This window comes from Perca flavescens, chromosome 4 (genome assembly GCF_004354835.1).
Source record: "Perca flavescens isolate YP-PL-M2 chromosome 4, PFLA_1.0, whole genome shotgun sequence".
NCBI lineage: Eukaryota > Metazoa > Chordata > Actinopteri > Perciformes > Percidae > Perca > Perca flavescens.
Window position 1 is genome coordinate 28062949 of NC_041334.1, and position 27097 is coordinate 28090045.

Consider the following 27097-nt stretch of genomic DNA (forward strand, 5'->3'; position numbering starts at 1 on the left):
TGAATCGCATGGCTGTTAACCTGCTGGTTTAGATGACGTCTGGCTGTTATGTAATGACTGGATATGTCTGTACAGAGAGCAATGGTTTCGAGGCAAGGTGAGAAAAAATGGAGACCATCAGTTATGGGCTCTTTCACACTGTAGGGACTTTGATTAAAAAATGCAGAATCACTGTTTTGAATGATCATAATTAAAGGTTGAATTGTCAATATCTATAATATGGATATACCATGGCACACCACTTTCACCTCAACAGTTAAGATATCCCAAAACCCCACAACAAGAAAGTCCTGGGTTCAAACCCCACTGCCTTACATTATTAAACTGTTAGGCCTACTTCAAAGACTCCAAATGCTCAGCAAATCATTATTGGGGGCTGTATAAAAATACTGGGATGAGGTGCTAAATCTTATAATTCAATTTATAAAAAAGAAGAAAAAAACAAAAAGGCCATCCACATCATTTCAAATATTTTCTTTGGATGCTCCGCCGAGTCAATATTCTTCCAATACCCAAAATAATAAAAGGCAAAATAGAGACAAAACAGCCAACTTTGTCCAAAATGAATAAAGAAACCTAATGTTGGAAAGAGAAAAAGCGGAAACAGCCTCATTCATAATGTTGAACTCGGTTGTTCACATGAAAAGGGACAGAAATGGTTATGTCAAGAATGAAAAAAATAGAGCTATAGAGAGAAGTTCAAACCCTGGTTCCTGTCTCACCACCGCACAGGTGACCAATCACATCATGAAGAGGGTGTGAATGTTGGTCAGTTTTAAGAAAGTTACACAAGTGTTCGTACGCAGCCTCCCCCTAGCCTGGTCCTACCAGACTCTCGTACGGAGCCAGGCTACCCTCCTCCCTCTCTAATCCGACTTTGGAAAGGTGTAAGGGGGGAGGTTTCCAAAGCTATTGGGTCCTCCAAGCTCATAATGGCAGCTTAAACTCTCCCTCTCTTCTGAGCCCCCTCCCACCCAATAATGCCCATACAGCCACTTAGTATGATGTGTATGTGTGTGTTTATAAGATTTCTTTAAAAGAGTGAACATGAAAAAAAAAGTCCCTGTCTCTAGGTGTGTCTCCTTAGAGTTGGTGACCTAAAATGTTTGTGGGCACACTTGATTTAGAAAAAGTCTATTTGGAAATAGTCAAGATACATCACGTAGAAACATGAAAACATCCACGAGAAGAACAGGAAAACGTTGCAAAAGTTGTCAAATATTTTGAAACATGAAGGCTCATGTTTGAGGTTTCTGCTTGCACCTGATGAGTCAAGTATAAGATCAGATTGTTCCAAATATGCTGATGCTGCTTTTTATGCAAAGTGACACACGCTTTCTATTATGAGTCTAAGTTTGTCTAAGATATCCACATATACATGTGCATTGCACACAAAAAAAAAAGACAAAGAAAATCAAGCAACCAGTTACCACAACATGTACCCCGACAGCAAAAACAGATCAGCAACTGTTGTACATGTAAAACTGACAACATAACCGCTTTCCATTTGATCATGTCTGAAAGCCTTGCTACAGCTCGCTGTGGGTGTCTTGCGGAGAGGCTGTGTGCCGTCTCACTGCTATCTTGTCTGGGTCAGGTCAATCAGCACCCTCGTGTCTGAGGTTATGTGAGAATCAGGATAGCATTGCCACTTCAAAGAACTCCGAGCCGTGTCTCACCACATCAGCTGAGAACTCTCTGCCCTTTATATATTCCCCCACACTGTTACAAAGGATGTACACAGTAATGACGTGCTGGCACGTTTGAGTTTATAACCTAGAAAAAAATATTTTATTTTAATTCATATTTGTGAACAAATGAATATGTTATGATGGAAATCCTCTGATGACGTTAAACTGTTGATAAGGTGGCTTAGTGATTATTTCAGAAGCTACATGGATAGTATGTGCTTCACGTATTGCGTTTCCCACCTGTCAGAAAACAAAATGGTGTGGTCAAAAGGGTGCCATCCATCCCTTCTGAAGAGCGTGCTGGGTGGGTGGGTGCCCTGAGGTTTGTAGTGGGCGGAGTAAGGGGGGGTAGAACCTCCACAGGACTACTATCATGAGGAACTCCCCTGAAGCCCCATTTATCCCCTTTCTCACTTACCTGAGAGAGAGAGATGACTGTAGGTTTCGTCACACTCAAAGCTGGAAGCTGAGTGTCTACGGCTGCCTCGCACCTGAAGAGAAATAAGCTTAAGCATTAGCGGGAAGCTGCTCTAAACACCCCAGTGTTGGCAAATGTCTGTGTTGACTCAATGCCCCCACACTGTTTTGCTACGCAAATGTGTATATTCCAGGAGTCACTCATGCTAGCAAGTATGATACAAGTTTGTCACGAGTTGAGTCTGTGCACCCCCGTGTCAAAGCCACAAATCCCAAGTCAACCCGACAACCTGAGTCATAGTCAGAGACGTGATTGAGAAAAAAAAAATTCTGTCAATGTTAAAAGGTCCCATGACATGGTGCTCTTTGGATGCTTTTATATATATATATATATATATATATATACACACTACTTAGTGGTCCCCTAATACTGTATCTGAAGTCTCTTCCCCCGAAATTCAGCCTTGGTGCAGAACTACAGCCACTAGAACCAGTCACACAATGTGCTTTCCTTAGGATGTGCCATTTATGTGTCTGTAGCTGTAGAGGGGGGGACAAGGTGGAGGGTGGGGGTGTGGCCTTGACCAACTGCCACTTTGCTCGTTTGAAAGCCATGATGTCTCTCTCTCATGGGTGGGCCAAATTCTCTGGGCGGGCAAAGCAGAGAAAGGGGAGGTAACCTTGCACCTTATGACCTCATAAGGATTCCAGATCGGCCCATCTGAGCTTTCATTTTCTCAAAGGCAGAGCAGGATACCCAGGGCTCGGTTTACACCTATCGCCATTTCTAGTCACTGGGGGATCATAGGCAGGCTGGGGGAACGCATATTAATGTTAAAAAACCTCAAAGTGAAATTTTCATGCCATGGGACCTTTAAGGCAAAGGTCAAATATACAGAATATTTAAATTTGATAGATTAATGATCATCTGGAGCAAGAACCCAAAACAAACATGTAACAACTAGACAAGCTGGCTATCCTAAGCAAGTGTTTGCATGAAGAATTAAAACTAGAATGTTGTACTACCTTGGTTTTAACAATTCAAATAACTTGACTGCTTTGGAGGAAAAATGTAATTAAGGAGACACTTCATAGAAAAAGACCTTATGGTTCTCATCAGAGCCCGTCTGTAGAGAGGCCTGTTCACTCCCTAATTAGCCCCATTGTACCGAATTTGGTTGCAGTTGCACCAGTGTTCCACTGGGGGTGATCGCAGGTTGAGTGCAAAATGAATGGGACTCTATGGAGCTAGACGGCTAAATTTGTCTTTCGCCTGATTGATTGAAGTTCAACATGGATTATAGGTTGAAAGTTGAATGAATGAGTACTGATGATCTTTTGATTTCTTACAGGTTGAGTCGTTGCAGCCCATAACACGCTAGCATTCTGCTAATGAATGCTGATTGGTCAGTGAAGGACTGATTACGATCGGAGATCCCGCTTGACGGCATCCAAAGCGGAACCAGAATGTCAGAGTGAATATTTCGGCGTGGTCTTTAAAAACATTTGCAAACCTCTTTCTAGCACGTGTGTCGACAGGGAGAGCCTAGCCTGTTAGCTGTGTAGTTGATGCCTCAAGAGAAAAAAAAGGAAGCGACTCAGAGCTTGCCGTAAAAAAGGCTTTTTAGAACAAAAAAAAAAAAAAGCACCCGGCAGTGTGTATTTTCTTAGCCTCCCCTTTTGAATGAAACATTCAAATTACTATAAAAAAAATCATATGCTAAGAAAAGCTGATTTTGAGGGGTAGACCACCATTCATTCTGCACTCACCCGTGAGCGGCCTCATGTGGAACTGCAACCAGTTCAGAAGCTGGAAGTATCCAGAGAGTGGAGGTTCTCCCCTTATTAGAAATTCTCTGGTTCTCGTCCATCTCATCCATCCATTTTACACTGTCAAAGTTATTTCGTATGCAGAAATGGAGATAAGAGAGCAGGTTTGTGTTTTAGGTGTTTTTTTAATCCAAAGTTGAAGCAGACAAAAGTATGGCAGGGGGAACATTGAACAGACTTAATGATAGGGGAAAAAAAAAAAAAAAAAAAAAAAAGACATTTCTGTGCTTCCGCTACAAAAAAGGTGTTGAGGGGGACGAAAACAAAAACAAAAATAGGAGGAACATTGATACAAACATTCAATGAACATTTTTACAGTGAGATTTGTAGGTGCAATGTGACAGGTAATGTGATTTTACAAATTGAAGTGGACCAAACTGACAAAATTAACACAATCATTTCCCATGATCCCAAGTGAGCTGGAAGTGTCCGGTTGCGTTAACAAGAACGTTGAAGAGAAACCGGGCATCACACCCAGTCTACATGTGATGACAGCTTGCTGGTGGTATTGTCAAAGATTCTGCTCTGGGATGAGGAGCAGCTCTTAAGTTCTTACTACTTCCTATAAATGCTACAGGAAGTGTATGAGGAGAAGTGCTGGAGAACAGTGGCATTGCACCAGATTAGTCCCACTGAGCCTCCTGACAGTTGAGCTGGTGCAAACAACAGTAACTCTAAGATGTCTTTTCAGAGAGACCTCTGGAGCTTGCCCGGTCTGTCTGAATTATATATTCCATAGAGTGTATGCTACTGCTTACATAAACACACACAAATGCTGCCTATTGTTGCTCAACATCTCTCCAACACATTTGCAAACAGAAATCAACAACAATGAAAAGGTCCTAGCAGTACTTCAAGCTGACAAACGCATGTGCATAGCATTAACCTGAAATATAATCTGGCAATGGTATAAATTGGGAAGCATTACATTAGTAAAAGTCTGAACCAAATGGTAGGTAGCGGTTAAAAGTAATCTGCTGCTTTAGCAACACTCCGTAAGGCCTATGCTAATATGTTCATAAAATCCATGAAAAAATACAGTATCAGTTGGCTCCCACTCTCCTATGAGCTACAAGTGGGAGAAAGGTTGAGCCAGTTTCTGTTCTTAAACGTGGCGTCCTTCTCTGCCCTATAAACTATGTACCTGAAAAACAAGCGTAGATTAAGGTAGGAGAGAGGGGCCTTTGTGAGGTGCTCTGTCAGAATGGCACACGGCCTTTGTGAGTGCATAGGCCTCTGTTCAACATTCACAAAGACAAACAATCTGACAGACGCTCCCACTTAATATCCCAGAAATGGGTGACTATTTCCAGCTAATTCCAACACTCAGGGACAGAGTCCTTACATTCCACTTGTCAGTTCAAAATACATCTGCTTACTTTGCATGTACGTAAAAGAAACCTTCCCTTGCTTTTATTTTTGGGATTTAGCCATTTGATTTAACATTCACAGGTTGGGGCCTAGAGCTAGAACAGGGCTGCGGGGTGAAAGAGAACTACTGCTAATGCTAAGGCTTCATGTCTTATTTCAACATCCAAGCCCCTCTGAGTACACAACCTGATATTTGAGAAAGGAGAGCAAAGAGATCTCACAGATTCCCTCTTCTCTCCTTTTCTATAATTCATAATCTCTTCACTGGTGTAAAAACACAGGTCAACATCCTCTCTGCCAGAGCAGAGATGTGCGTTTGTTAAAATGGTAGAGTAATAAAAACAAACACTCCTACAAAACATTTGCCATGAAAAATAAAACACTGAAAAAAATCCATGCAACGCGACTCACGTGTCGACAAATTATTGCTTCCTTTTTACAACCTGTGTCTGTATGTGCATGTATGCATCTCTCAGTGGGCAGCAGACTGTGGGTCCTGCATGGGGTTACTGGCTTTCTTCCTCCGTTTCGTTAGCAGTGGATTGGTCGAGTCCTCGATGGTCTTGATCTTGATTTGCTCATAGTCAACCCTCATTGTTGCCAAGGCACTGGTCATTTCCTCCTGAAAAATTACGAAACAAAGCTCATCAGGCCACTTGCTTTACCCAAACAGTCTGAGGTTTTTGTATAGTCATAACAATCTGCTTTCAAGCTAGCAAAGCAGATCATGACTCTGTCCAGTGTGACGCTACTTTTTTACATTATGAATTTTTTTTTTTCTTAACTGATGGTATTTATTGTAACCATCCAAACTATTTGATCCAGTTTTATATCTTACATGTTATAGCTTAACTTTTATTGCGAAGCACTTTGTAACGTTGCTTTAAAAAGGTGCTATATAAATAAAGTTTCTATTATAAGCAATATCCTCAGATACTTCTTCAGGGAAATGGGCGATGACAAAAAAAAGATAAACACGACCAGCCTTGTCCTTTTAAGACTAAATAACCCTAACAGTATGGAGTAAACACTGTAGTTTATTAAGCTAATCATAGGTATTTTCTGATATAATTGGAAGGATTCTTTTATCAATCAAACATCAAACATTTAGAGTGGGTGGCATGTAAAGTCTTGCAGATGAAGACATTTTTCTATTTAATGTAGCATACATTACACATACAGAGAGATCAGTTTTTTTTTCCATTTTCTTTGCAAGCAAAACTTGATGCAAAAAGAAACAACTAACCTTGACATCCTCCCAAGCATCCTTCTCCTCCTTTAGCACCCGGCTGGTGTGAAGTGGGGTCTGGGGAACCTCCATTGATTGCTTTAGGAAGACACACAGAAACACAAACTAAATCTTACTTCACTGGAGGGAGGTCAGCCAGAGTAATTCAGTTGAAAAGACGGTACGGAAGTGAGCTTAAAAATACACAATAGAGCATGTGCTTACATTGATCCATGGATGATTCATGAACTCTGTGATGGTCATCCTTTGCGTCGGCTCAGTCTTAAGGAGGGTCCTAATCAGTTGTTTAGCTACAAACACAATTATTTACATCATTAAAAAAAGGAAGGGAAATAAAAAGGAAAAGCCATATCTAAAGGGTCAAGTAAGTATTTAAAACCACAAAACCGTTAACACAATTACAAGCTGACAGATGAACCAACATTCAGAAAACTCAGATAGAGGCCCTTGGCCCTGTATGAAGGGTTCCAAACAAGACCATTATTATACACTCTTGTTGTATTTGGATTGACTGGCATATCATATACGTATGTATATAGGTGAGGCATACAGTATACATTATTTACTCATGCAGGCAACAGGGTTCATAGTATCCCATTTTCAAATGTAGGTTATGTGACCTGTGGAAAAGAAAACTGTGGGAGATTTGAGAGGCCGGTGTGAAGCACACTATGGTCTGGTGGAGGCAGCCAGATAGTTCATCCTTTTATGGACTTATGTAATCTAAAACTTAATTGAGAAATCCTACTGTGAGAGCATGTGCAAGAGCACACATTGACAGTATGGATTGCGCTGGTTCTTTAGAAGTGTATCATGGCTCTTTTGTTGTTCCACACCCATTCACCCCTCTGTTAGAGGAACATATAGGGTCAGTATAGGCCAAATCATCACAGTAGCTTCTGTTTTCTTTCTAAAAGATTTGCATTACTCAGGAAATAAGACATCACTTTCAATAGTAGTGAATGTGACTGACTGTTGCAAATAGGAGATGAAACACCTGCATCAGTTTCAATTTCTTGATCAAAAGGGTAAGACCAAAAAGTCAGCTTGTTTGTCACATGTAAGTGAGATGCTTTATCAAGAGTGCCTGCACGAGCTTGGGAAACATATGCATTATCATGAAATGGCATTTTTGACTTTTATGGTTTTTCTAATTTAATACAGGAGCATTGCTTCTCTGTTTGTCAACCCAATAACTTCTCTTCACATATTACTTTTAAGGAGGGATACATTTCTTCATGAACAAAATAAATCATTTACATAATAAGTTTCAGGAAGTCTGAACAGTTTATTATATTTAAATCCGGAGTGTAGGTATGTATGTCGCCTGACCTTCCTCTGATACATCAGACCATTCAGGGTTGGGAAACTCATATTGGCCCATCCTGATCCTCTTCTTCATCCCAGGAGAGATGGCTAGACCATGGTTAGAATAAAAAGGAGGGTATCCACACAACCTGTTGATGGTTTAAAACATGCAAATATTAGTTATAGCACCAAGTAATAATCTAACGTAATGAAAAGTTCAGAAAAAAGTGGACTTACAGGATATACATAATGACACCCAACGACCACATGTCACATGACTTGTCATATTTCTCTGGGCCCAGAACCTCTGGAGCTGCAGACAGAAAGGAAGGAATAAAAAATGGGATAGAAAGGCAGATACATTATGTAATATTAACTGTCCATTAATAAGCAACAAGTGGAATGGAGAGTACACACAGAAACAGATCCTTACCAACATAGTAGGGTGTGTAGCAGGGGGTAGCTAAAGAGTTGTGTGAAGTGGTCTCCTTGGCAAAGCCAAAATCTGTGAGTTTGAGCAGGGCATTGGGCCTCTTCGAGGAATACAGTAAATTCTCTGGCTGCAGGGGAGGATTCAAAAAAACAGCCAGAAGACAAACGAGAGGTATGACGTTGTTACTGCTGCTATGGAAGTCTTCTTTAAAAATTGCTTTAATTTCTCAGTAAAGAGCAAGGAAATTTCTTAATAAGTAGTGTGATAATACAATGTTACGATACAAACCTTGACGTCTCTGTGTGCAATGTTGATGGCATGCAGGAACTGAATGGCCTCTCCTATGCTCTTCATGATGTCCGATGCCTCTGAAGTAAAGAGACCAAAAGCTCTTAACAGATTACAAGTGACTTTAATTTAGCATTTTTTAGCTGATGTACCGGTCATATATCTCAACACTGTGTAGCAAATGTAAAAGACACCAATAGGGGTTGCCTGATGTTGTGCATCGTAAAAATGAACTTTATATATTTAGCAATATGTGCCACTTGTATTATGTCTGTGTGGATGCAGTACTTTATCTGAAATAGTGTGCCATGTAATAAAATACAGCAGTATTGTAAGAAATGCTGTGATCGTTAAGTCAACACAAGCTTATTACCTCTCTCTGTAAAAGCCTGGTCCCCTCTGTCCTGGATTCGACTAAAAAGCTCCCCACCATCCATGCTGCAAAAAAAATATAGAATTACCGCATTGCGGTTTTATGCCTCCACTAACCAGTCAAGTTGCAGTTTACATCCATCTTTGTCCAGACTCATAATATGTGTAGTGCAGACTTTGAAGCAATTTAATAAAAGGTATTAAGGGTATTTTGGGGGCACGACATGGATGCCTTACACACATCTATACAATCACCACAGTTTCAAGGTGGGCACCCAAAGTAAGTGTCACCAATTCAGTATCCGACCAAATGTAAAATATTTTATCACAATCTCTCCTTCTGCTCCTGAGGTATGGTGTTGAATAATGGCCAGACAACTGTTTTTGCACAACATTATGATGTCACAGTGAAGTTGACCTTTTGGATATAGCATGTCATCACTTAATTAATTCTTGAGTTTTCTACACAAGATGATGGATTGTCATTGTCAAAATATTGTTTAAGAAACCCTACTGTATCAAAAAAACCTTACGAAACAGTATAGAATACTACTGAAAACAGCATGGCTCAATACTATAACACTACGATTGTTACTCTGTATTCGCTGATCCACTAAAAGATCAAGCACATTTGTAAACAGGTACAGTGGGGGAAATAAGTATTTGACCCCTTGCTGATTTTGCAGGTTTGCCCACTTACAAAGAATGCAAAAATCTACAATTGTAATCATATGTACATTCTAACAGTGAAAGACAGAATCCCTAAGAAAATTCCAGAAAATCACATCATATGAATTTATTAAAATTGATAACCATCTGATGAGGAAAAACAAGTATTTGACCCCCTGGACAAACAGCAAGTATTCTGGCTCCTACAAGCCAGTTAGTCTTTCTTTAAGACACAGCCGCAATCCGAACCAATTATCTACATCAAATACACCTGCCTCACCTCGTTACCTGTATAAAAGACACCCAAACAACCAGCATCCAACATCACCACCATGGGCAAGACCAAAGGGCTTTCTACGGACATCAGGGACAAGATTGTTGATCTGCACAAGGCTGGGATGGCCTACAAGAGAATCAGAAAGCAACTTGGAGAGAAAAGATCAACTGTTGGTGCAGTTATCAGGAAATGGAAGAAGCACCACACCACCGCCAACCTCCCTCGGTCTGGGCCTCCACACAAGATCTTGCCTCGTGGGGTGTCCCTGATCATGCGAACGGTGAGGAATCATCCCAAAACCACAAGGGGGGAACTGATGAATCAACTGAAGGCAGCTGGGACCACAGTTACAAAAGAAACGGTTGGTAACACACTACGCCGTCATGGATTGAAATCCTGCAGCGCACGCAAGGTCCCCCCTGCTCAAGAAGAAACATGTACAGGCCCGCATGAAGTTCGCCATTCACCACCTGGACGACTCAGAAGAGGCCTGGAAGAAGGTGATGTGGTCAGATGAGACCAAAATAGAACTTTTTGGCCTCAACTCAACTCGTCGTGTTTGGAGGGCAAAGAACACCGAGTACAACCCAAAGAACACCATCCCCACCGTCAAGCATGGTGGGTGCAACATCATGCTTTGGGGGTGCTTTTCAGCCAAGGGGACGGGACAACTCCATCGTATTGAGGGGAGGATGGACGGGGCCATGTATCGTGGAATTCTGGACCGACATCTCCTTCCCTCAGTGAGAGAGCTGAAGATGGGTTGAGGATGGGTGTTTCAGCACGACAACGACCCTAAGCACACCGCCAAAGCAACAAAAGAGTGGCTGAAGAAGAAGCACATCAAGGTTCTGGAGTGGCCTAGCCAGTCTCCAGACCTGAATCCGATTGAAAATCTTTGGAGGGAGCTTAAAATTCGAGTTGCCAGGCGACAACCTCGGAACCTGAATGATTTGGAGGCTGTCTGCAGGGAGGAGTGGGCCAACATCCCTGCCGAAATGTGCACAAACCTTGTCACCAACTATAAAAACCGTTTGACATCTGTGCTGGCCAATAATGGCTTTTCTACAAAATATTAACATGCTGTTTGTCCAGGGGGTCAAATACTTGTTTTTCCTCATCAGATGGTTATCAATTTTAATAAATTCATATGATGTGATTTTCTGGAATTTTCTTTGGGATTCTGTCTTTCACGGTTAGAATGTACATATGATTAAAATTGTAGATTTTTGCATTGTTTGTAAGTGGGCAAACCTGCAAAATCAGCAAGGGGTCAAATACTTATTTCCCCCACTGTATTTTGTAAGGTCAATTTTAAGACTAAGAATTACAGAAAATGTTACAAAGCTAATGGTTGTTAACGTGGATGTATGATAATGAGTATGAGAAAATCCAACTCAACGCACTTAATAAGTTTCATTTAATCTTTCAGCACAGTATGACTGTGCGAGTTTCAGATCAAATCATCAATGCCAATTTTGTGTGTGCGTGACTACATGCGCATTACCGAACAGAGCAATTCTTCAGGCATGCATGAGGAGAGCAGCAGACTTAGAGCCGTGGGACAGCCCTGCTAAACCACAGCACACTTTTAACTTCTCAAAATCAATCATTCACATTCGCATTTTGCATACTGACAAACGGACAGCAGCTCCATCAATCATATTTTTGATATCAAAATAACCGCTATGTGTGAAACCTCCAGCAGTGAGGCTAACGTTTTTTACACTGGTATGCCACTTTTCTTATGTGGTCAAAAGGTAGAAATGAATTTCTCTTGACCCCACCCTGTGTTTCTGAAAATGTCTAGAGGTGAAGTGTGAATTCTCAGCACAATAGATACTTGCATACCAAGTACTAAGAGCGCACATCTTACACCATCGCAGCAGAAACCCTGTAACACCCTGACAGTTTCAGTCTACGTTCTTTCACATTTCGTGTACTGTGTAGAGAGACACCTCCAAGGGGATGGTGAGATGTACTCGCTGGAGATATAACCGTTTAGAAAAAAACTCAATACACATCAGCTGTTTTCTCCCCAAAACAGATAAAAAAAAAAAAAAAAATTACTTGTTTTAACAATGATGACTCTTTATGATGTAATAAAATGGCTTTTATACATTGAATACAAGTTTATGTTTGCTCTAATGATATGAAATGGCACGATAACTCACTTTCAGCACAGTTTGCACCTGGTAGCTTGTGGATTCATCAATGTGTTATAGTCATTGCCAGAACCACTTTTCATATGTAATGTTAACTAAAGTTTAATAACTGGGCATATACAGTATAGGCATTTTCTCATATTGCCCTTTCACACATGTAGCAAACAACGCGAGGCTGCCTGTGTCAGACGCGTTACTACCTATTGGAAATACTACTTTTGGTTTAGGCAAGGACTGGCGCTGGGTAGAGCATGCAGGAGGTAGGACATGACACGCATTACACAGTCCCTCCAGAAAAACGCGATTGTGCGATCACATAATTCAATGCATAATCAGCAAAGTCCGCATATTTACGCTGGGGGCACTATTTTTCCAAATACAACGCATAAATTGCCGATTTCCACGCAAAATATGCGGGGCTTGCATGATTTCATAATCCACGCATTTACGTTGCAAAAAAGTCACATATCTTAGCAAAAAGTTGAAAAATGTTGCGTTTACTTCACACAAGAGAAGCCTTTTTTCCCGGTTGCCATGGGATAGGGTGTTGGGGGAAATCACTTTTTTTTCTCTTTTTCCTCAAACCGCAGTTTTTGCAAGTTCTGCAATTTCATCGCATAAAATTGCATAAATATCCCACATATTCCATCGCATTTTTTAAGAAAACATGCCGCATAATCAAGGATTTTTGCCCACAACAATCACAAAAAAAATTCTGGAAGGACTGATTACACTGCAGCAGTGTTGTAGTACTCGAGACCGGGCTTGGGCTCAAGACCACTTTTTGAAGGTCTCGTCTCTGAATCAACAACATTTTTATTCTGCCTTGTCTCGGTCTTGGATGAAGAGGACTCAGGATTTTATTTCAGGATCGGTCTTATATCACTAAATTGCCTGTGTATCGTCTGATTTGTGTGTTAACATCATTGCTGTGATTGGATGCAAAACTTCCTGCTTCAAATGCAACTAATAACTTGACTCATTTCTAGTTTAAAATGTGTTATTGTTAACTCCCGTTCCCCACCCCCCCTTAACACAACTAGTAAATGTAGGTGACAGGAAAAAAAGCGCTGGCTGCCTGGGAGATGTCAGCCATATAAGTCTGTAATAAAATTTTATTTATTATATTTTTTTAAATACTTTAACAAATCATCTATCCACATATCTGTACAGGTAAGGAAGCATAAAGAAAGGTAAGTGTAAGTGACGTTAGCGAAGCTAGCTAGCTAGTGTTTTTAATCTGCCTCTGAACCAAAACTCTCCAGAAATCTCTTCACCCCTAACCCAAAGGGATTTAGGGATTTAGCGAATATTAGCTATACATTTTAGCTAGTTGTGTATACTGTATGTTTCAGTTGTTTTGTCTGGTCTTGGTCCCTCCCTGCCGTCATGAACACGGGTAATGTCTAGAAAAGTTCAGGGTTGCAGTGTATGTGTGAAAGGGGCTTATGTGCTGACAGGTGAAACACAAAAGCAGATGGCAACATTAAAAGTCCCAGAGGTAGCACATGTAACACAATTCAACCGCAAAACACCATACAGCCTCCAAAATAACAACAGAGTTGAGTCAACATCTCTGACCACTCTGGTAGTCTCAACCAAAACTGAATATGATAAATGTCATATTGGTAGAATTTATTGCAGGATTGTGTAATGCAGACTCCTTAGAGTGGACTACTGTTAAAGGATATGGCTGGAGATTTTCAACATTTTATGTTAGTGTCAACCATTCTAATTAAAAGACAAAAGGGGTGCAGCGGTTAACCGATTTCACTATTAGCCGCGCTTTAAAACGCCACGGTTAATTAATCGTAAAGGCTCCGCTACACCAAGTGTTAACTGACTGAAAGTTATGTAGCAGTGTGTACAGTTCCTATTAAACCTCCTTGAAAACAGAAATATTTGCGTTTGCACACACACGGCACATCAGACTCCAGGTCAGTTACCGTGGGTATTGACTGTCAGAGTGACAGTGGCTCTCCGAGGTGGGATAACTTACTGCTGCAATTTTTTAGCATTACATCAACACCAGGAAAACACAGAGCCAGCCCCTGACCTCAGACAGGGTTTCCCGCAGAAAATATGTGTGTGTGTGTGTGTGTGTGCGCGCGTGTAACACTGCTCACTCAGAGTAACATTAATAAAACTGGTTGTGCTTTTCGATAGGGGTGCGCTAGTCAGATACTCAGGATTGGTATCAATCCAAACTGTTGTTTACAAATTGTTTACAGGCTAATATTGAACTAACTAAAATGCAAAGGAATGTAAACAAGACTTTAGTGCAAACTGCATAATGACACAAAACTTGGTGACTGCCCTGTTGTCAAGACTGAACAAATGGAGAACTAACTTAAGTGCAAAGGAATGTAACTGAATTGCCTTGTTGCTGAAAGGTGCTGTAGAGATAAAGTTGCCTTGCAACCTCAGCCTGTCAGTCAGTCATCAGGGCACAGAAACCACTGTTGTGCCCGCTTGTCTCAGTGGAAGTGTAACGCCAACCGCTTTCGCCTCTCCATTAATATCACAATGCAGCAAACGCTGTTTGTGTGAAGTTTTGAAAAACTGTAACCACACTTGAAACCACTTTATCGGCATTGCCGTGACTCACTGTGACTTCAACAAAACTGCAGAGCTCACGTAGTTTGCTCACATCTCTGCGCGTCTGAGCTCCGCTCTGTAAATATGCAGAGAGGACAGATAAGCGGACGATAGCATTACGTTTGAGACGTAAACTCTGCAACAGCTCAAACATGTCACGGACCTTAACACTAAACGTTACTTCCTCCTCTTCATCCCCTGTGGGACATAAGGCTGCAAAGAGATTTCTCCATCACATTTATTCCTTGGCAACATGCTGCGCATCTCCCTGTGACAGATGCATCTTGTCTAGCAGCTCCTCCAACTTTTAGACACACCAGCTAGCAAGACCCAAAAAGGGACAACTTCTTCCTAAAAAGGACAGCCATTTTGGATTTTGTTTGTGGTGTGACTGATTTACCTAGTCTCTAATCTTTTCAGATGAATTTAAATTAAAAGGTTGATGATTGATCATATAGTCATTTTCAAAACATTCAAAACTGTTACGGTGTTATTTCTCTTTCAAAAGGCAGCAATAAATAACATTAAAATATAGTGTTCATGTAATTTCATACATTAGCAGTTAAATTAATTGCATAATAATCGTGAAACCATGATTATTTTTCAGACTATAATCGTACCAACAAAATCTATAATCATTGCATCCCTAAAAACAACTATGCGTTACTAAGTCTCTCAATACTTGAATTCCGGTGCCTGTCTGTGGCTCTCAGCCCCAAGCCTACTGAAGACATGCATCTTTAAAAACAGGTCACAAAAATATACTGTCATTTAAAAAAAAAAAAAGCCTGAATAGTTTCCTAAAACAGCTGGGCAATGTAGTTTTTAGCAAACATAGCTTACACTAGAGCAAATAGTGTATTTTTCTTGTTGGGGACTATTTCCTGCTGCAAATTTGGTGTGCTGTTGAGTATTTAAGTCTTCAAAGATGGTGCATATGGGATTGACAATTAAATAAAATGCCCATATTTATCTTAATGAAGGACCATCACTGAATTTCTTAAATTAGCAAAGTGACCTGACATAGTGACATGGTGACCGTTTACACAACATGAGAGACTACTTAAAACAGCAAAAATAGGTCATCATACGGACTAGATTTCTGCATAGTCAGAAGACAAACCGACTTCTCTTGTGTGCGATATTCAAGGAAATGTTTTAGTTTCATCAGAAGAACTACTTTTCTTTATTGGCATTTTCTCAAGGAAATTAGTCATCAGCTGCAGCATTTTTGCATGTGAGTGTGTAGGCAGACAGGTCCACGACCGCCGCACCGTGGAGTAACCACAGACCTAATGAGTGCACGTGTGACAAGTTGATAGGGTTTGGTGGTTTAAAGTGCTGCAAGACGGAAATACAAAGGCAAGGAAAAGATTCTAGGCTCATTTAGAAGAAATGGGTCATTTTCAACTAAGGTCATATACCACAGGTTTACAATAATTTACCTGGCTGAACTGTGCTTAGAACAACTGAGAAGGCAAGATGCTTTTCACTTCACTTTTGCTCAGGGGAATGGAGGCTTTCTTATACCTGCCTTCCCAAGTCTGGATACGGCCAACGGCAATTATACATGGAAATTCCACCAATACCCAGAATATTTAGTTGAATGTGCATTTTTGCAAAGCAAGCTAAATCTGTACTGAATGAAACATTTAGATCAAAATAATGCCCTGTGGTTCTGGCAAAGCATTGCACTTTGTTGGAATATATAATATAATGGTCCATTCAAATCATAAAGCTTAATCCGGGTTGAAGTTGGATGTTAACAAGCTGCCGTTACTGCGGTGGTAGCTCACTTGTAAACCAGCGCCGTAACACTGTATGTATTTTAGTGTGCGACTCTGTAAATGTGCTCTCACCACTCCATGACAATAAGCAGGCACTTCCTGCCCTGATAGAGGTTCTCATAGACATCAATGATGCACACAATGTTAGCACAAGGTGACGCCCTCCAGTGAAGCTCCACCTCCCTACGGGCCTTGGCACAATCCTGCAGCATCTGGACAGAAGGACAGAGACAAGGAGGTTGAGGCTGAGTGACATCAAATATAAACATATTAGTTAAATAATAAAATATACAACAAGTTACCACTACTGTTTAATTGCCCATTTCCTTCACATAATGATTATAGGGCAATGTGAAAGAACTGGACCCCAGGTAATCATCCGTCTCATGGTTAGATTAATAATGCACTAGTGCACTTAACAGAAGTGCAGTGCTGCCATCAGCTGGCCGAATGTTGAAAATATGTTTGTAGAGTTTTTCCAATTCGGTCTTTTGTGAATGTAGCACCCTCTGTGTGTGTAACTAGGTCAATACACCACTCAACAAAAGCACCTGCAATTTAAATTATATTTATCTAATCCATTGCTGCCTAATTATTAATCGCCCACAGTAAAATGTTACTCTACTCGACACCCTACACTAGGAAGTCAAACTAGAGGGCCAGTCGCAGAGAAATATTTCTGAAACACGCAATTCAGCATGCTGCTCAAGGACACTCAGGAACCCTGGCCTCATGGTACCTGGCATGACTCAGGCCTTATGGCCAGGTGTAATTAAATTCAGTAGTGCACTGCTCACAATTTTTTGTGGGTATATTGTTCATAACTGAAGAAATGCAATGCATAAAACCAGCCGGTACTGTGTGAGGGGTAAATAATAAATGTGTCTCAACAGGATTAAGTCACAAATCATTACAACAAGCCTTCACTTCTAGAAATAGGACAGCCTTGACATCTCTTTGAAAATGTACATAACAAAACTAGGATACCCAATAATGCTCATGTAAGTTAAATAAAGCAGTCAGTAAGTATGAGTTTTTAAAATTGGGTCTCCCCATTTAGTAAACAGAAGAACTTACGTTGGACAGGGTCATGTATTATGACCTTGCCAGTTGTAAATAACAGCAAATGCCACAGTGATCATTACAGGAAACTAGCCGTCTCCTTTACAGTAATAAAACAGTTAAATATAGGCCTGGACTACGAGCTTCAGCCGGTCTCAAAGAGTAAATATAAGATAACCATCTTGTCAAACAGGACACCATATTGATTACACAGCTACACCTTAAAAACAGACTGTAATGAGAATTTATTTGAATTTAGAAACAAACATGAAGGTATAGGTAGAGCTGTAACAACTCCAAATTTTTCTGTACAATTGTCTCAGAAATAATTGTAATTAATGATATAATTGTCTCTTTCAGTCAAATTTAAAAATATTTATTTATGTATTACTTTTTCAAACAAATTCAAGTTTTGAATGAATTCCAGGATACATCTTTTAGTTATGTCACGGTTATGTGACCATGGCTTATAAAGTAAACCAAGGCTTTATTATCATAAAACAAAGTACTTTTTTCCTTAAATGAACATAAAATCAGCGGCTTTGTCGGGCAGATTTTGGGCCAGAAACACAAGTGTTCAATATCTCTGGCTTGACTCACTACAGCCCAGGATGTTTGGAGTTGATATGGCAACTCCAAACGAGTGACCGGTGCCTCTTGCTTGCATAGCTCAACGGTCCGCCCAATAATAACTTATATAAATACAATTTGGTTTATCTAAACAAAATCAACAATTACCATCAACAGTCATACGCCCTTAGCAAATGTTAGCAATTAATTGTGGTTAAACAAAGAAACTGTGATTACTTAAAAAAAACTGCTATTAGACAATTAAATAATAATTCTTACAGGCGTATAGGCCTAATGCATATTCATTTTGCATGCAATTTTCTATGAAGTCCGTCATCCTTTTTTGGTGTTATTTACTTGGAAAGCAGAGGCCACACTTTAGTTTTCCATTGCTAAAGAAGATATCAAAACACAAATAATTCAATATTTAAAGTATTAAGAAATTTACTCATAGTAGATTTGTACAACTTTTCAGTAATACAGCCGCTCAATGTATACGTTGTGAAGGAGAAGTGACAATTTAATGTTAATGCTAGTTAATGCTTAATGTTAGTGTTTGCTCAGCTTTATTTATACAGTATGATATACAATAACACAAGTAAAACCGTAAAACATCCTTGTCAGTCAATGGGAAGAATTCAGCCTTGTAGCTTTGACAATGACTCATCATCTGTCTATGGTGTGCTGGATACCATTCCAACTCTACCCACGGTCACAACACAACACTGGGCATCGTTACAGCAGGCAATCAGTGCTGGGAGAATACTCTTAGAGCCAGAGTATTCAAAGTATGCTGTCAGGCCTGGCACACAAAAGTATGTTAACAATGCACATAAGAAACCAGATTACTCCGAAAAACCAGGTTACATAGGAAATCAGACAACGCGTTTACATGCACTGTGGTAACCTGGTTACTGTAAAGCTGCAGATCAGTAGTAGACTTCTCAGCTACCTTCTTATTTGTGGAAGCAATACTTCTTTAATATAACTTTTAGTGATAGAACACGCTTTCTGATTTTTAAGGCACAGTGAGAGGACACGAGCGAGTCTACAACTGCAGCGAGCGTTGCCTGGGTGGAGTTTTCGACCGCTTAATCGGCATTGCCTTGACTGCCTATTACCTGAACAAGCTACCGAGGCGACGTTGTCTCGCTCCGTCTCTCTGCTGCACCCCTGTTCACGTAACAGCAGAAGTAAAACTGTATTTCCAAATAGGATTAAACTTTGTAATTAATCAACAGTTCCCATGCGTGCCAAACCCTAGGGGCGGTCATACACGATTTGGAGAAAGTCATATTGCGATTACATTTACATTTACTGCAATTACAATTGCGATATAATGGTATTGTGAGTTTACTTGATTATCAAGGAAAATGCAGAAAATCAGCTACTAACATTTTTAAATGTGTATTTTTTTTTAACTTGAACATTTAAAGTTAAACGACCATAAGAAGTAATACATAAACAAAAATGTGCAATACTTTTTAAAATAATTTATAAAATGAAAACAAAAATACAAATTCTTATTAAATTAATAAATTGTATATGCCCTTATAAATGATCAGATTCAAGATTACACCCATCTTGAATGTGATGGTTATATAATAACTAGTGATTAAGTTACAAAATATACTTTGTGCAACCTCAGTCTGCATGCTCTGAACCCCTTTACACTTCTGATAGTCACGTGACCATACGCAACACTAGGGCTGTCCTCGACTAAAGAAATTCTTAGTCGACTAACACTTAGGATTTTGTCGACTAATCGATTAGTTGATTTAATTGACAGAGCTGTGCGCTTTGAGAGGTGGTTAAGACTAGAAAAGCACAATATAAATGTAGTTAATTAACCATCTGTAAAACTGAGTTTCTCCACAATTAATCTTGCAAAAGCACCACTTTAAATCTTGTGTTTACCATAAATGTGTTCAGAAGTTTGTTGGAAATAAGTAATTAAGCATGAATAAGCATAAAAAATGAAATCTAATCGACTGATTAGTCGACTAATCGACTAAAAAGGTGGCAGCCCTACACAACACACGTGCTACTGCCTAAACAGACGGACTGGTTACTGGTCATCTTTTGTTGACGTTGCTACGAGGGGCGTGCTTAATACTTCCATGGCGTAGCGTAATTCAGAGGGCAGATTCAATGTTGATTAAACACAGCTGTGTAAGAGAAAAGTGAAAGGAAAGAGATAGCAAAGACTGTGTGTTTTATTATATAAATTGCACATGAAAACTTTTTGGTACTAGAATAATAAAATCAATTGCTTTTTCAGTCCACTAGGTAGTGCAGAGACATTTATTTTTTTAGATAAAACAGATGTTGACAAAGTTTTCCTTTGGGGACATAATTTGAAGTTGGAACAAAGTTAATACATTGCAATATAGCAGAGTATCGCAATATGTTTAAGATCGCAATAATATTGTATCGTGGGGCCCCTGGTGATTCCCGCCCCTATTGTGGGGTGAGTGACTGACCAATAAAAAGTGACCGTCTTTGTTACCAAGAAGAGTTGGTATGGCATAGTGGTGTACTATTCTCTGCTTTATCTCAATAGTCAACACACAGCACAGTTCAACCACCCTTTGAGATAGAACAAACAAGGGTGGGTCTTATTTTCTGCGTCACAGCAGAGTGAAAAACACCCAAAAAGACAAATGACCCTTTGGACACAAAACATTAGGCAATGGACAGAATTGATGCACTGTGATCCTGTGATACTTTAACCCTCTATAATGTATTGACCTAATTGTCAAAAATGTTGTGTACATTTTAAACAGTAAAAATAGATAATTTACAAAGATTTTGACAGTGAAAGTGAGCCACAAAATCAAAATTTAAAAAGTAAATTTGATAATCCGTTTATAGGCAGACAATATTATTTTACCACTGGGAAATACATCTTCTTCCGCTACAGGTATGAATGATATAAATGGATTTATAAAAGTTTAAACTGCAGGAATGAATAATAGCATGTTCTGCATAATAGTATATTAAAAATTCTCAAATAGTCATACTGCGCTGCGGCACAAACAGCTTGATGACAGATCTGGTATCTCTCCAGTTAACTGTTGGTGTGGCCACAGCATCTGTACCGTAACAATGTATCTAATGTACTGTATGCACTGTATGACATTGTTTTCCCTAGTTTTATCATTGATGTGCAACTTGATAATGTCACAGAAATTGAACAAAATGGTTTCACTGCCAAAACTGACAGGAAAAAAAGATTGCGCTGCTTTGTGGCTTCTCAAAGCCATTTAATTAGGGAATATGCATACATAAGGCACAAAACTGGCTCCTTAAATGAGCTTTGTTGCAAAAACAGTCCAATTCACAAAGATCAGCCATAATAGCCACATGCAGTTACAATGAAATTATTAGCATCTTTAGACAGCTTGTGGTTATCAGGCTCATTTATAAATATTGTCCTCCACTTCAAATCATGCTATCTTCGTCTGAAAGATGGGTTTGAAAACACCAACAGCACTGACAGCATAGACATAACGTCACCCATTGGTTTGCGGACTGCTGTTTTGAAGCCAGCAGTTTGCATTTTGGCCGTGATCGCATTTGGACAAGAGGGCGGACCTAGGGAGGATGACGCAACTAAAAGAGTGTTGGGAACGCTAAGGAGGAAAAGTCGCAGATTTCCAACCAGCTGACGCGAGTCATCCAGCTGAGTTTTACCGGCGGGTAAATGGGGACCTCTGGGTACTGGGACTGTTCATCTGCATGTACACAGTAAGATTCTGGACATAAAAACTCTGATGCATCCAAAAAATGACTCTTCAAAGCCCTGTTTTTATTGTAAAATCCTTTCTCTGTTCAAAGTTATGTTATCTCCCCTATCTCTACTTAGCTTACCATCATAGGCTCAGCATTTGCTAAGTACTACTAGCCCAAAGATATTGCCTGTCTGACTGCATCTGGAATCACAACTAAGTCAATAACACCACATTGGGTCTATGTTGGGGCAAGTGGCCAGATCAACTCTCTTAAACATCAGTGTGTGTGGAAGATGAGTAGGACTTGTCAAATGTCTTATTGCACATTGGGTTTCTTTGACTCGTGAATTTAAGGCTACAAATAAACACACTTAGAATAAGAATCGTCTGATTCAAATTTGCCATCAAATTGTTGCTAGCTAATAGCCTTTAGGTCTTTGCATCAACTGCAACACTGTCTCAAGTGACATCACTAACTAATAAATAATAGTAAGTAATGTACAAATGTTTAGTTTGGTGGCCGGGTTAGCTCAGTTGGCAGTAGAAGTGTGCATGCATCGAATTGTGGACATGGACGATGCTGCATCGATAATCGGCAGGCTCATAATAGATTATTTCTGTTTACAATTTAATGTAGGCCTAACATTTGTTTACATATTCTGTTATGTTTTGCACATTCAGGAAGTGCCATGTGCTCAGTGCTGTAGTTTTATGTATCCAATTTATTTAGCATTAGAGCACTTCAGAATGTTTAGTTTTTGAAGCTTGAAAAGCTATAAAATTAAATATCCTACATGGCTTTAATAGAAAAATGTATTTGACACATGGAGATATCGATTTGAAGACATGATAATCGTAAGTTAACACTACACTTGGCAGCAGGTAATGTTAACCTACCGTTAGCTAGCAGCTGGAGTAAACACGGTTAAAACGCTGACAGCTAAACGGTGTAAAGGTTTGTCTGTATTTCACTGTAGAAGATAACAAGGGGACGTACGACAGTCTGCAGCTGTCGGTGTCTGAAAAACAACACATATGTTGCGTTCACTTCAAACTTGCCTCGCCAGTCTTGTGCTGCGTTCAATGTTATTGTAAAATACCATTTTCCCATTCAGTAGTTGTTTTTGTCGTTTAACAGGAATTTACTGGTGAAATAAGGAAGAGGCTCGATATTTATATAACTTTATATAATTTATTTTTATATAACTATTTGACTGAAATGGTTATCAGAAATAATCTCAGAAATAATTTATTTAAAAAAAAAAGACTAAATGTTTTGACTAAAACTTGACTAAGATACCTTGAGTTCTAGAAAAAAAGGGGAAGTTCTCTGCGCTTCTGCAGACCACAACAATCCGGTGCAACCAAGGCAGGACACAACAGCATAAATAGCAAAAAATTGCCAGTGCAACACAGATGTCTTCTTACTTGAAGATTTTATTTTTTAAGGTGCATAACAGTGACTAACGTTTTGAAGTACGTTAGTTACATCTTCATCAGGACTCTGATGAAGATGTAACCATTGCTATTTATACCTTGAGTTCTCTTTTGACTAAAACTAGACTAAAATGATGAGACTTTTAGTCGACTAAAACTTGACTAAAGAAAAAAAGATATGTGAATGACTAAATATGACAAACTAAAAAGGACATTTGGCAGAAGACTAAGACTAAATTAAAAATAGGTGACAAAATTAACACTAATGTCATTCCCCCTCTGTCTCCCCTTTTATGTCTTCATCTGTCCTGTGGAAATAAAGGCCTGAAAATGGCCAAAAAAATTATCTTAAAAAAAAAGTGTTTAGTTTGCTCAGTTATGCACAAGGAAGTTTTGAAATTTTTCAGAATTGATAGATTTTTATTGATCCCAAAAAAAAATTGTTACCCTGATGTTACTGCTCTGATGGCCAAGAGGAACTAAAAGACCGATACATGCATGCACTGGAAACAAGAATCATGCGCCAAAACTAATATTACCACATCTAAATATAGCAGACTTCCCTCCATAAACAAAGACTTCACACCGTCTTCTTAACACATGCGCAATCGTATACGCGCACAAGAAGACCCCCTCCCCCCCGAGAACACACCCCCCATAACTGCTGATGGGGCTTGTGTGACTGCATAGACCCACATCTGCTGTTGGCCCTTTGAGGGTAAACACTGAAGCTTTTGGAGAAAGAGGGAGATGAGGGGGGGGGGGCAGATGGGCACACAATACACTTCCTCTAGCAATCACAAAAGCTCCCGAGCCCAAGGCATGACCGTGGGAGGTGGGAGGGGGGTAAGCTGAAGCACCACCAATCCTCCACCTGCCACTCATGAGCCAAGAAAAGTCCAGGGTTGATATGGTGAAACCAGAAAGAAATATTGCACTGAGCGTGATGGGGCAGTGAAATTCTGTGGAGGAAAGATTATTGAGGGGTGACAGGTTAAACTTGGCTCAATCAGAAAAGACGCTTAACCTGACAAAAGGGTTTAACAACAATATAAGAGGTGTCTCTTTGTGTATGCGATTTGTACATTGTGCGCTTGGTGAAGCAGCAAACATGTTTGTATGTTAGTAGGACACGATCTGATTAAAGACATCTGCTAGGCCACGAGCCCAACAGATATCCGTGTGTATGCGTGTATACACTGGTATTAATCATGTACTGAGTGTATGTAATGCATATAAACAACTTCACTGTTTTATGTGGCTACAAAAGGGAACTATTTTATGTAAGTGCAATGGCATTAATATAAAGACAATGCAAAGACAAGTGTACAAAAATAGGCCTGAATTCATACAGGGCAGCACAAAGTAGGTGATGCTGCATCCACACAAGTTGAAAAGGTTTCAACAATATTGAAAAATCTGTGCTGTATGAACAGTTATATGACTTCACTACGAGACTGTAAGACAATAAACAGAGTTCCTGATAACTGATTAGTCAGTCTTAGCTAACAGATAAACGCATGATCCACACACAGTTGGTGAACACGTTCCTAGTAAAGCCTCCAACATACTTTCTGCTTCGGCGCACACGCGGTTCTATGCATATTCTATTGAGGGTCCGCGTCGGTCTAGTGTTCCACACACAGGCATTTCCCGATCCACACTCCACACTTATTTCAGTTGATAGTCTTTGTATTCCTTTAAAAACAGGGGCTTTCCTCCTTCAAACACTCTGAGCTTTAACGGTCTTGAACTTTAGAAAGTTATGCCTTTATGGTCCTCATCACACTTGTTTGTCCTTTTCTTCTTGGCAACCCACACATTCAGACATTACTTCAGTGATTCAGAGTGTCATGTTGTACGGCAGCACAGCCTGGCTCAGCAGCCTATCTGCTAAACTAAAAACTAAATTGTATTATCAACTCAAAGTTTGTGCTAACATTTTTGGTCAACCTGTTTTCAAACAATCCATAAGAATAGCATGCTCACCCGGATTTTCCACCAGGTCTGCGCTGTTGGTCGGCTGTGCCATGTGCAGTGTTCAGGGATGTCCATTATGTTTTTCCACCTCCAAGATTAATCTTGTTGTCCGGGATGTTGTAGAAGAGACATATACGGTGTAAGGTGTATTTCGGTAAACTGACTGGATGTTCTCGCTGTTTCACTTCCTGCTAGGGCTGGGCGATAAATTGATTTCATCGATTAACTCAAATGTGTAGTTAACGTCCATTTGTTTAAATGAAAATCTGGTTTTTTTTTCTTCCAACATTTGCCGACGCTCCCCTCTGGGCTCCCGTAGTTCCGAACGGGCTCAGCCCTCCCCCTGCGCGTTTGCCATAGAGATACTCAAACAACATGGCAGCGACTGGGACTAACATTAGTTCTTTTCTTAACTAGTCGTTTCATTACTTACTTAACTGTAAACTCAGCCGGAATGACCGGCAGCTCATGGTAACCGAACCACCAGCTACAGCTGAGCGGACGGAGCACCGGAGCCGGTGTCGAGGAACTCCCTCGCGGCTCAACACATCTACTAAATGCCGCTGATACGACGAGCTGTGACAGAGGTCTGTAGCGGCTTAAATAACAAGCAATCGCCGCTTTGTAGCACAGAGCATTTCTTCTTTGCAGTTTTTTTTAGCGCTAGTTACTACGAGGGAGCTTGCTACAGGTATGCTACATTCAAGAGACCATGGGATGTTAATGTACATTACTCAGCAACAGGTGAAAATAGGGGCAAGGTTGTGCGACTAAAGTCAAAATGATTTGAATGTTTAGGCGAGGAACGAGAAGTGAATTACCTGTATGTGTGAAAACAGCTTTATCTCGCGCATCCGTTTTGTTGTTGAACATACAGCTTAATTATATAATTTTGTCAACGATTAATTACATTTGCAATAATATCGTGATATGTTAAAACGCGATTTCCTAGTGCTCAATATACTACTGTGATTGAAGTAGTTAAATAAAATATGTCTAATATAAATTCATGGATCACCTAATTTCATCATCACATACTGTATATACACACACCCGTTTGTTTAATCTATCTAATCTTGTGTTGTTCATACTATACAATGATTTATTGTTGGTCTTTGTTAAATAATACAGAAGACAGGGCTTGACATTAACTTTTTGAGGCACTTGTCCTTCGGACAAGTACATTTACGTTTCACTTGTCCATGAACAAAAGTCACTTGTCCGGGTAAAGATTAATCATTTTATAATTTTTTTTATGTTTTGCTAATGCAGAATTTTAAGAAACCATTGAAAGCATCCAAACACTATCAACATTAATACAATTCAGTTTAAACAGTAGAAACAAATGTGTCCCAAGAACAGATTTCCCCTTCAACAAGAAAAAAGGATCTCCAGACTCATAATACAAAGTTATACTTTGCACACCGGTGTGCAGAAGTTAATATATTGAGATTCTAAGTGAATATTTTAAAGTTTCTCATTACTTTCAGATTCCTAGTCAATATTCTAAGTTACTATGTCAATTGAGATATTTTGAGATATTGAGTCAATATATTGAGATTGTAAGTCAATATTTTGAATGTTCTCATTGCTTTGAGATTCTTAGTCAATATTCTGAGTTACTAAATCAATATATTGAGATACTCAACCAATATGTTGAGTTACTAAGTCAATATATTACGATACTAAGCCAATATATTGAGATTAAGTCAATATTTTATAGTTTCTCATTACTTTGATATTCTTTGTTTATATTCTGAGATACTGAGTCAATATATTGAGATACTAATTCAATATTTTGACCAGAGGTAGTGGTGACTTGAACTTATCCAGGGCTCGACATTAAGGCTTGTCCGCTT

The 27097-nt window shown here is 39.6% G+C and overlaps 1 protein-coding gene across 1 annotated transcript in view; it reads right to left on the reverse strand.

Moving 5' to 3' along the window:
- Positions 1-5726: 5726 nt before the first annotated feature.
- Positions 5727-27097, reverse strand: part of mapkapk2a (MAPK activated protein kinase 2a) — a 36450-nt gene continuing 15079 nt past the window's right edge. The window contains exons 2-10 of the mRNA XM_028576328.1: positions 16528-16667; positions 8961-9025; positions 8588-8667; positions 8300-8426; positions 8104-8179; positions 7891-8015; positions 6763-6848; positions 6556-6636; positions 5727-5931 (exon numbers count right to left, since the gene is read on the reverse strand). Of these exons, the coding sequence (XP_028432129.1) occupies positions 5782-5931; positions 6556-6636; positions 6763-6848; positions 7891-8015; positions 8104-8179; positions 8300-8426; positions 8588-8667; positions 8961-9025; positions 16528-16667 (930 nt within the window). The 3' untranslated portion in view covers positions 5727-5781. The remainder of the gene's footprint in view (positions 5932-6555; positions 6637-6762; positions 6849-7890; positions 8016-8103; positions 8180-8299; positions 8427-8587; positions 8668-8960; positions 9026-16527; positions 16668-27097) is intronic.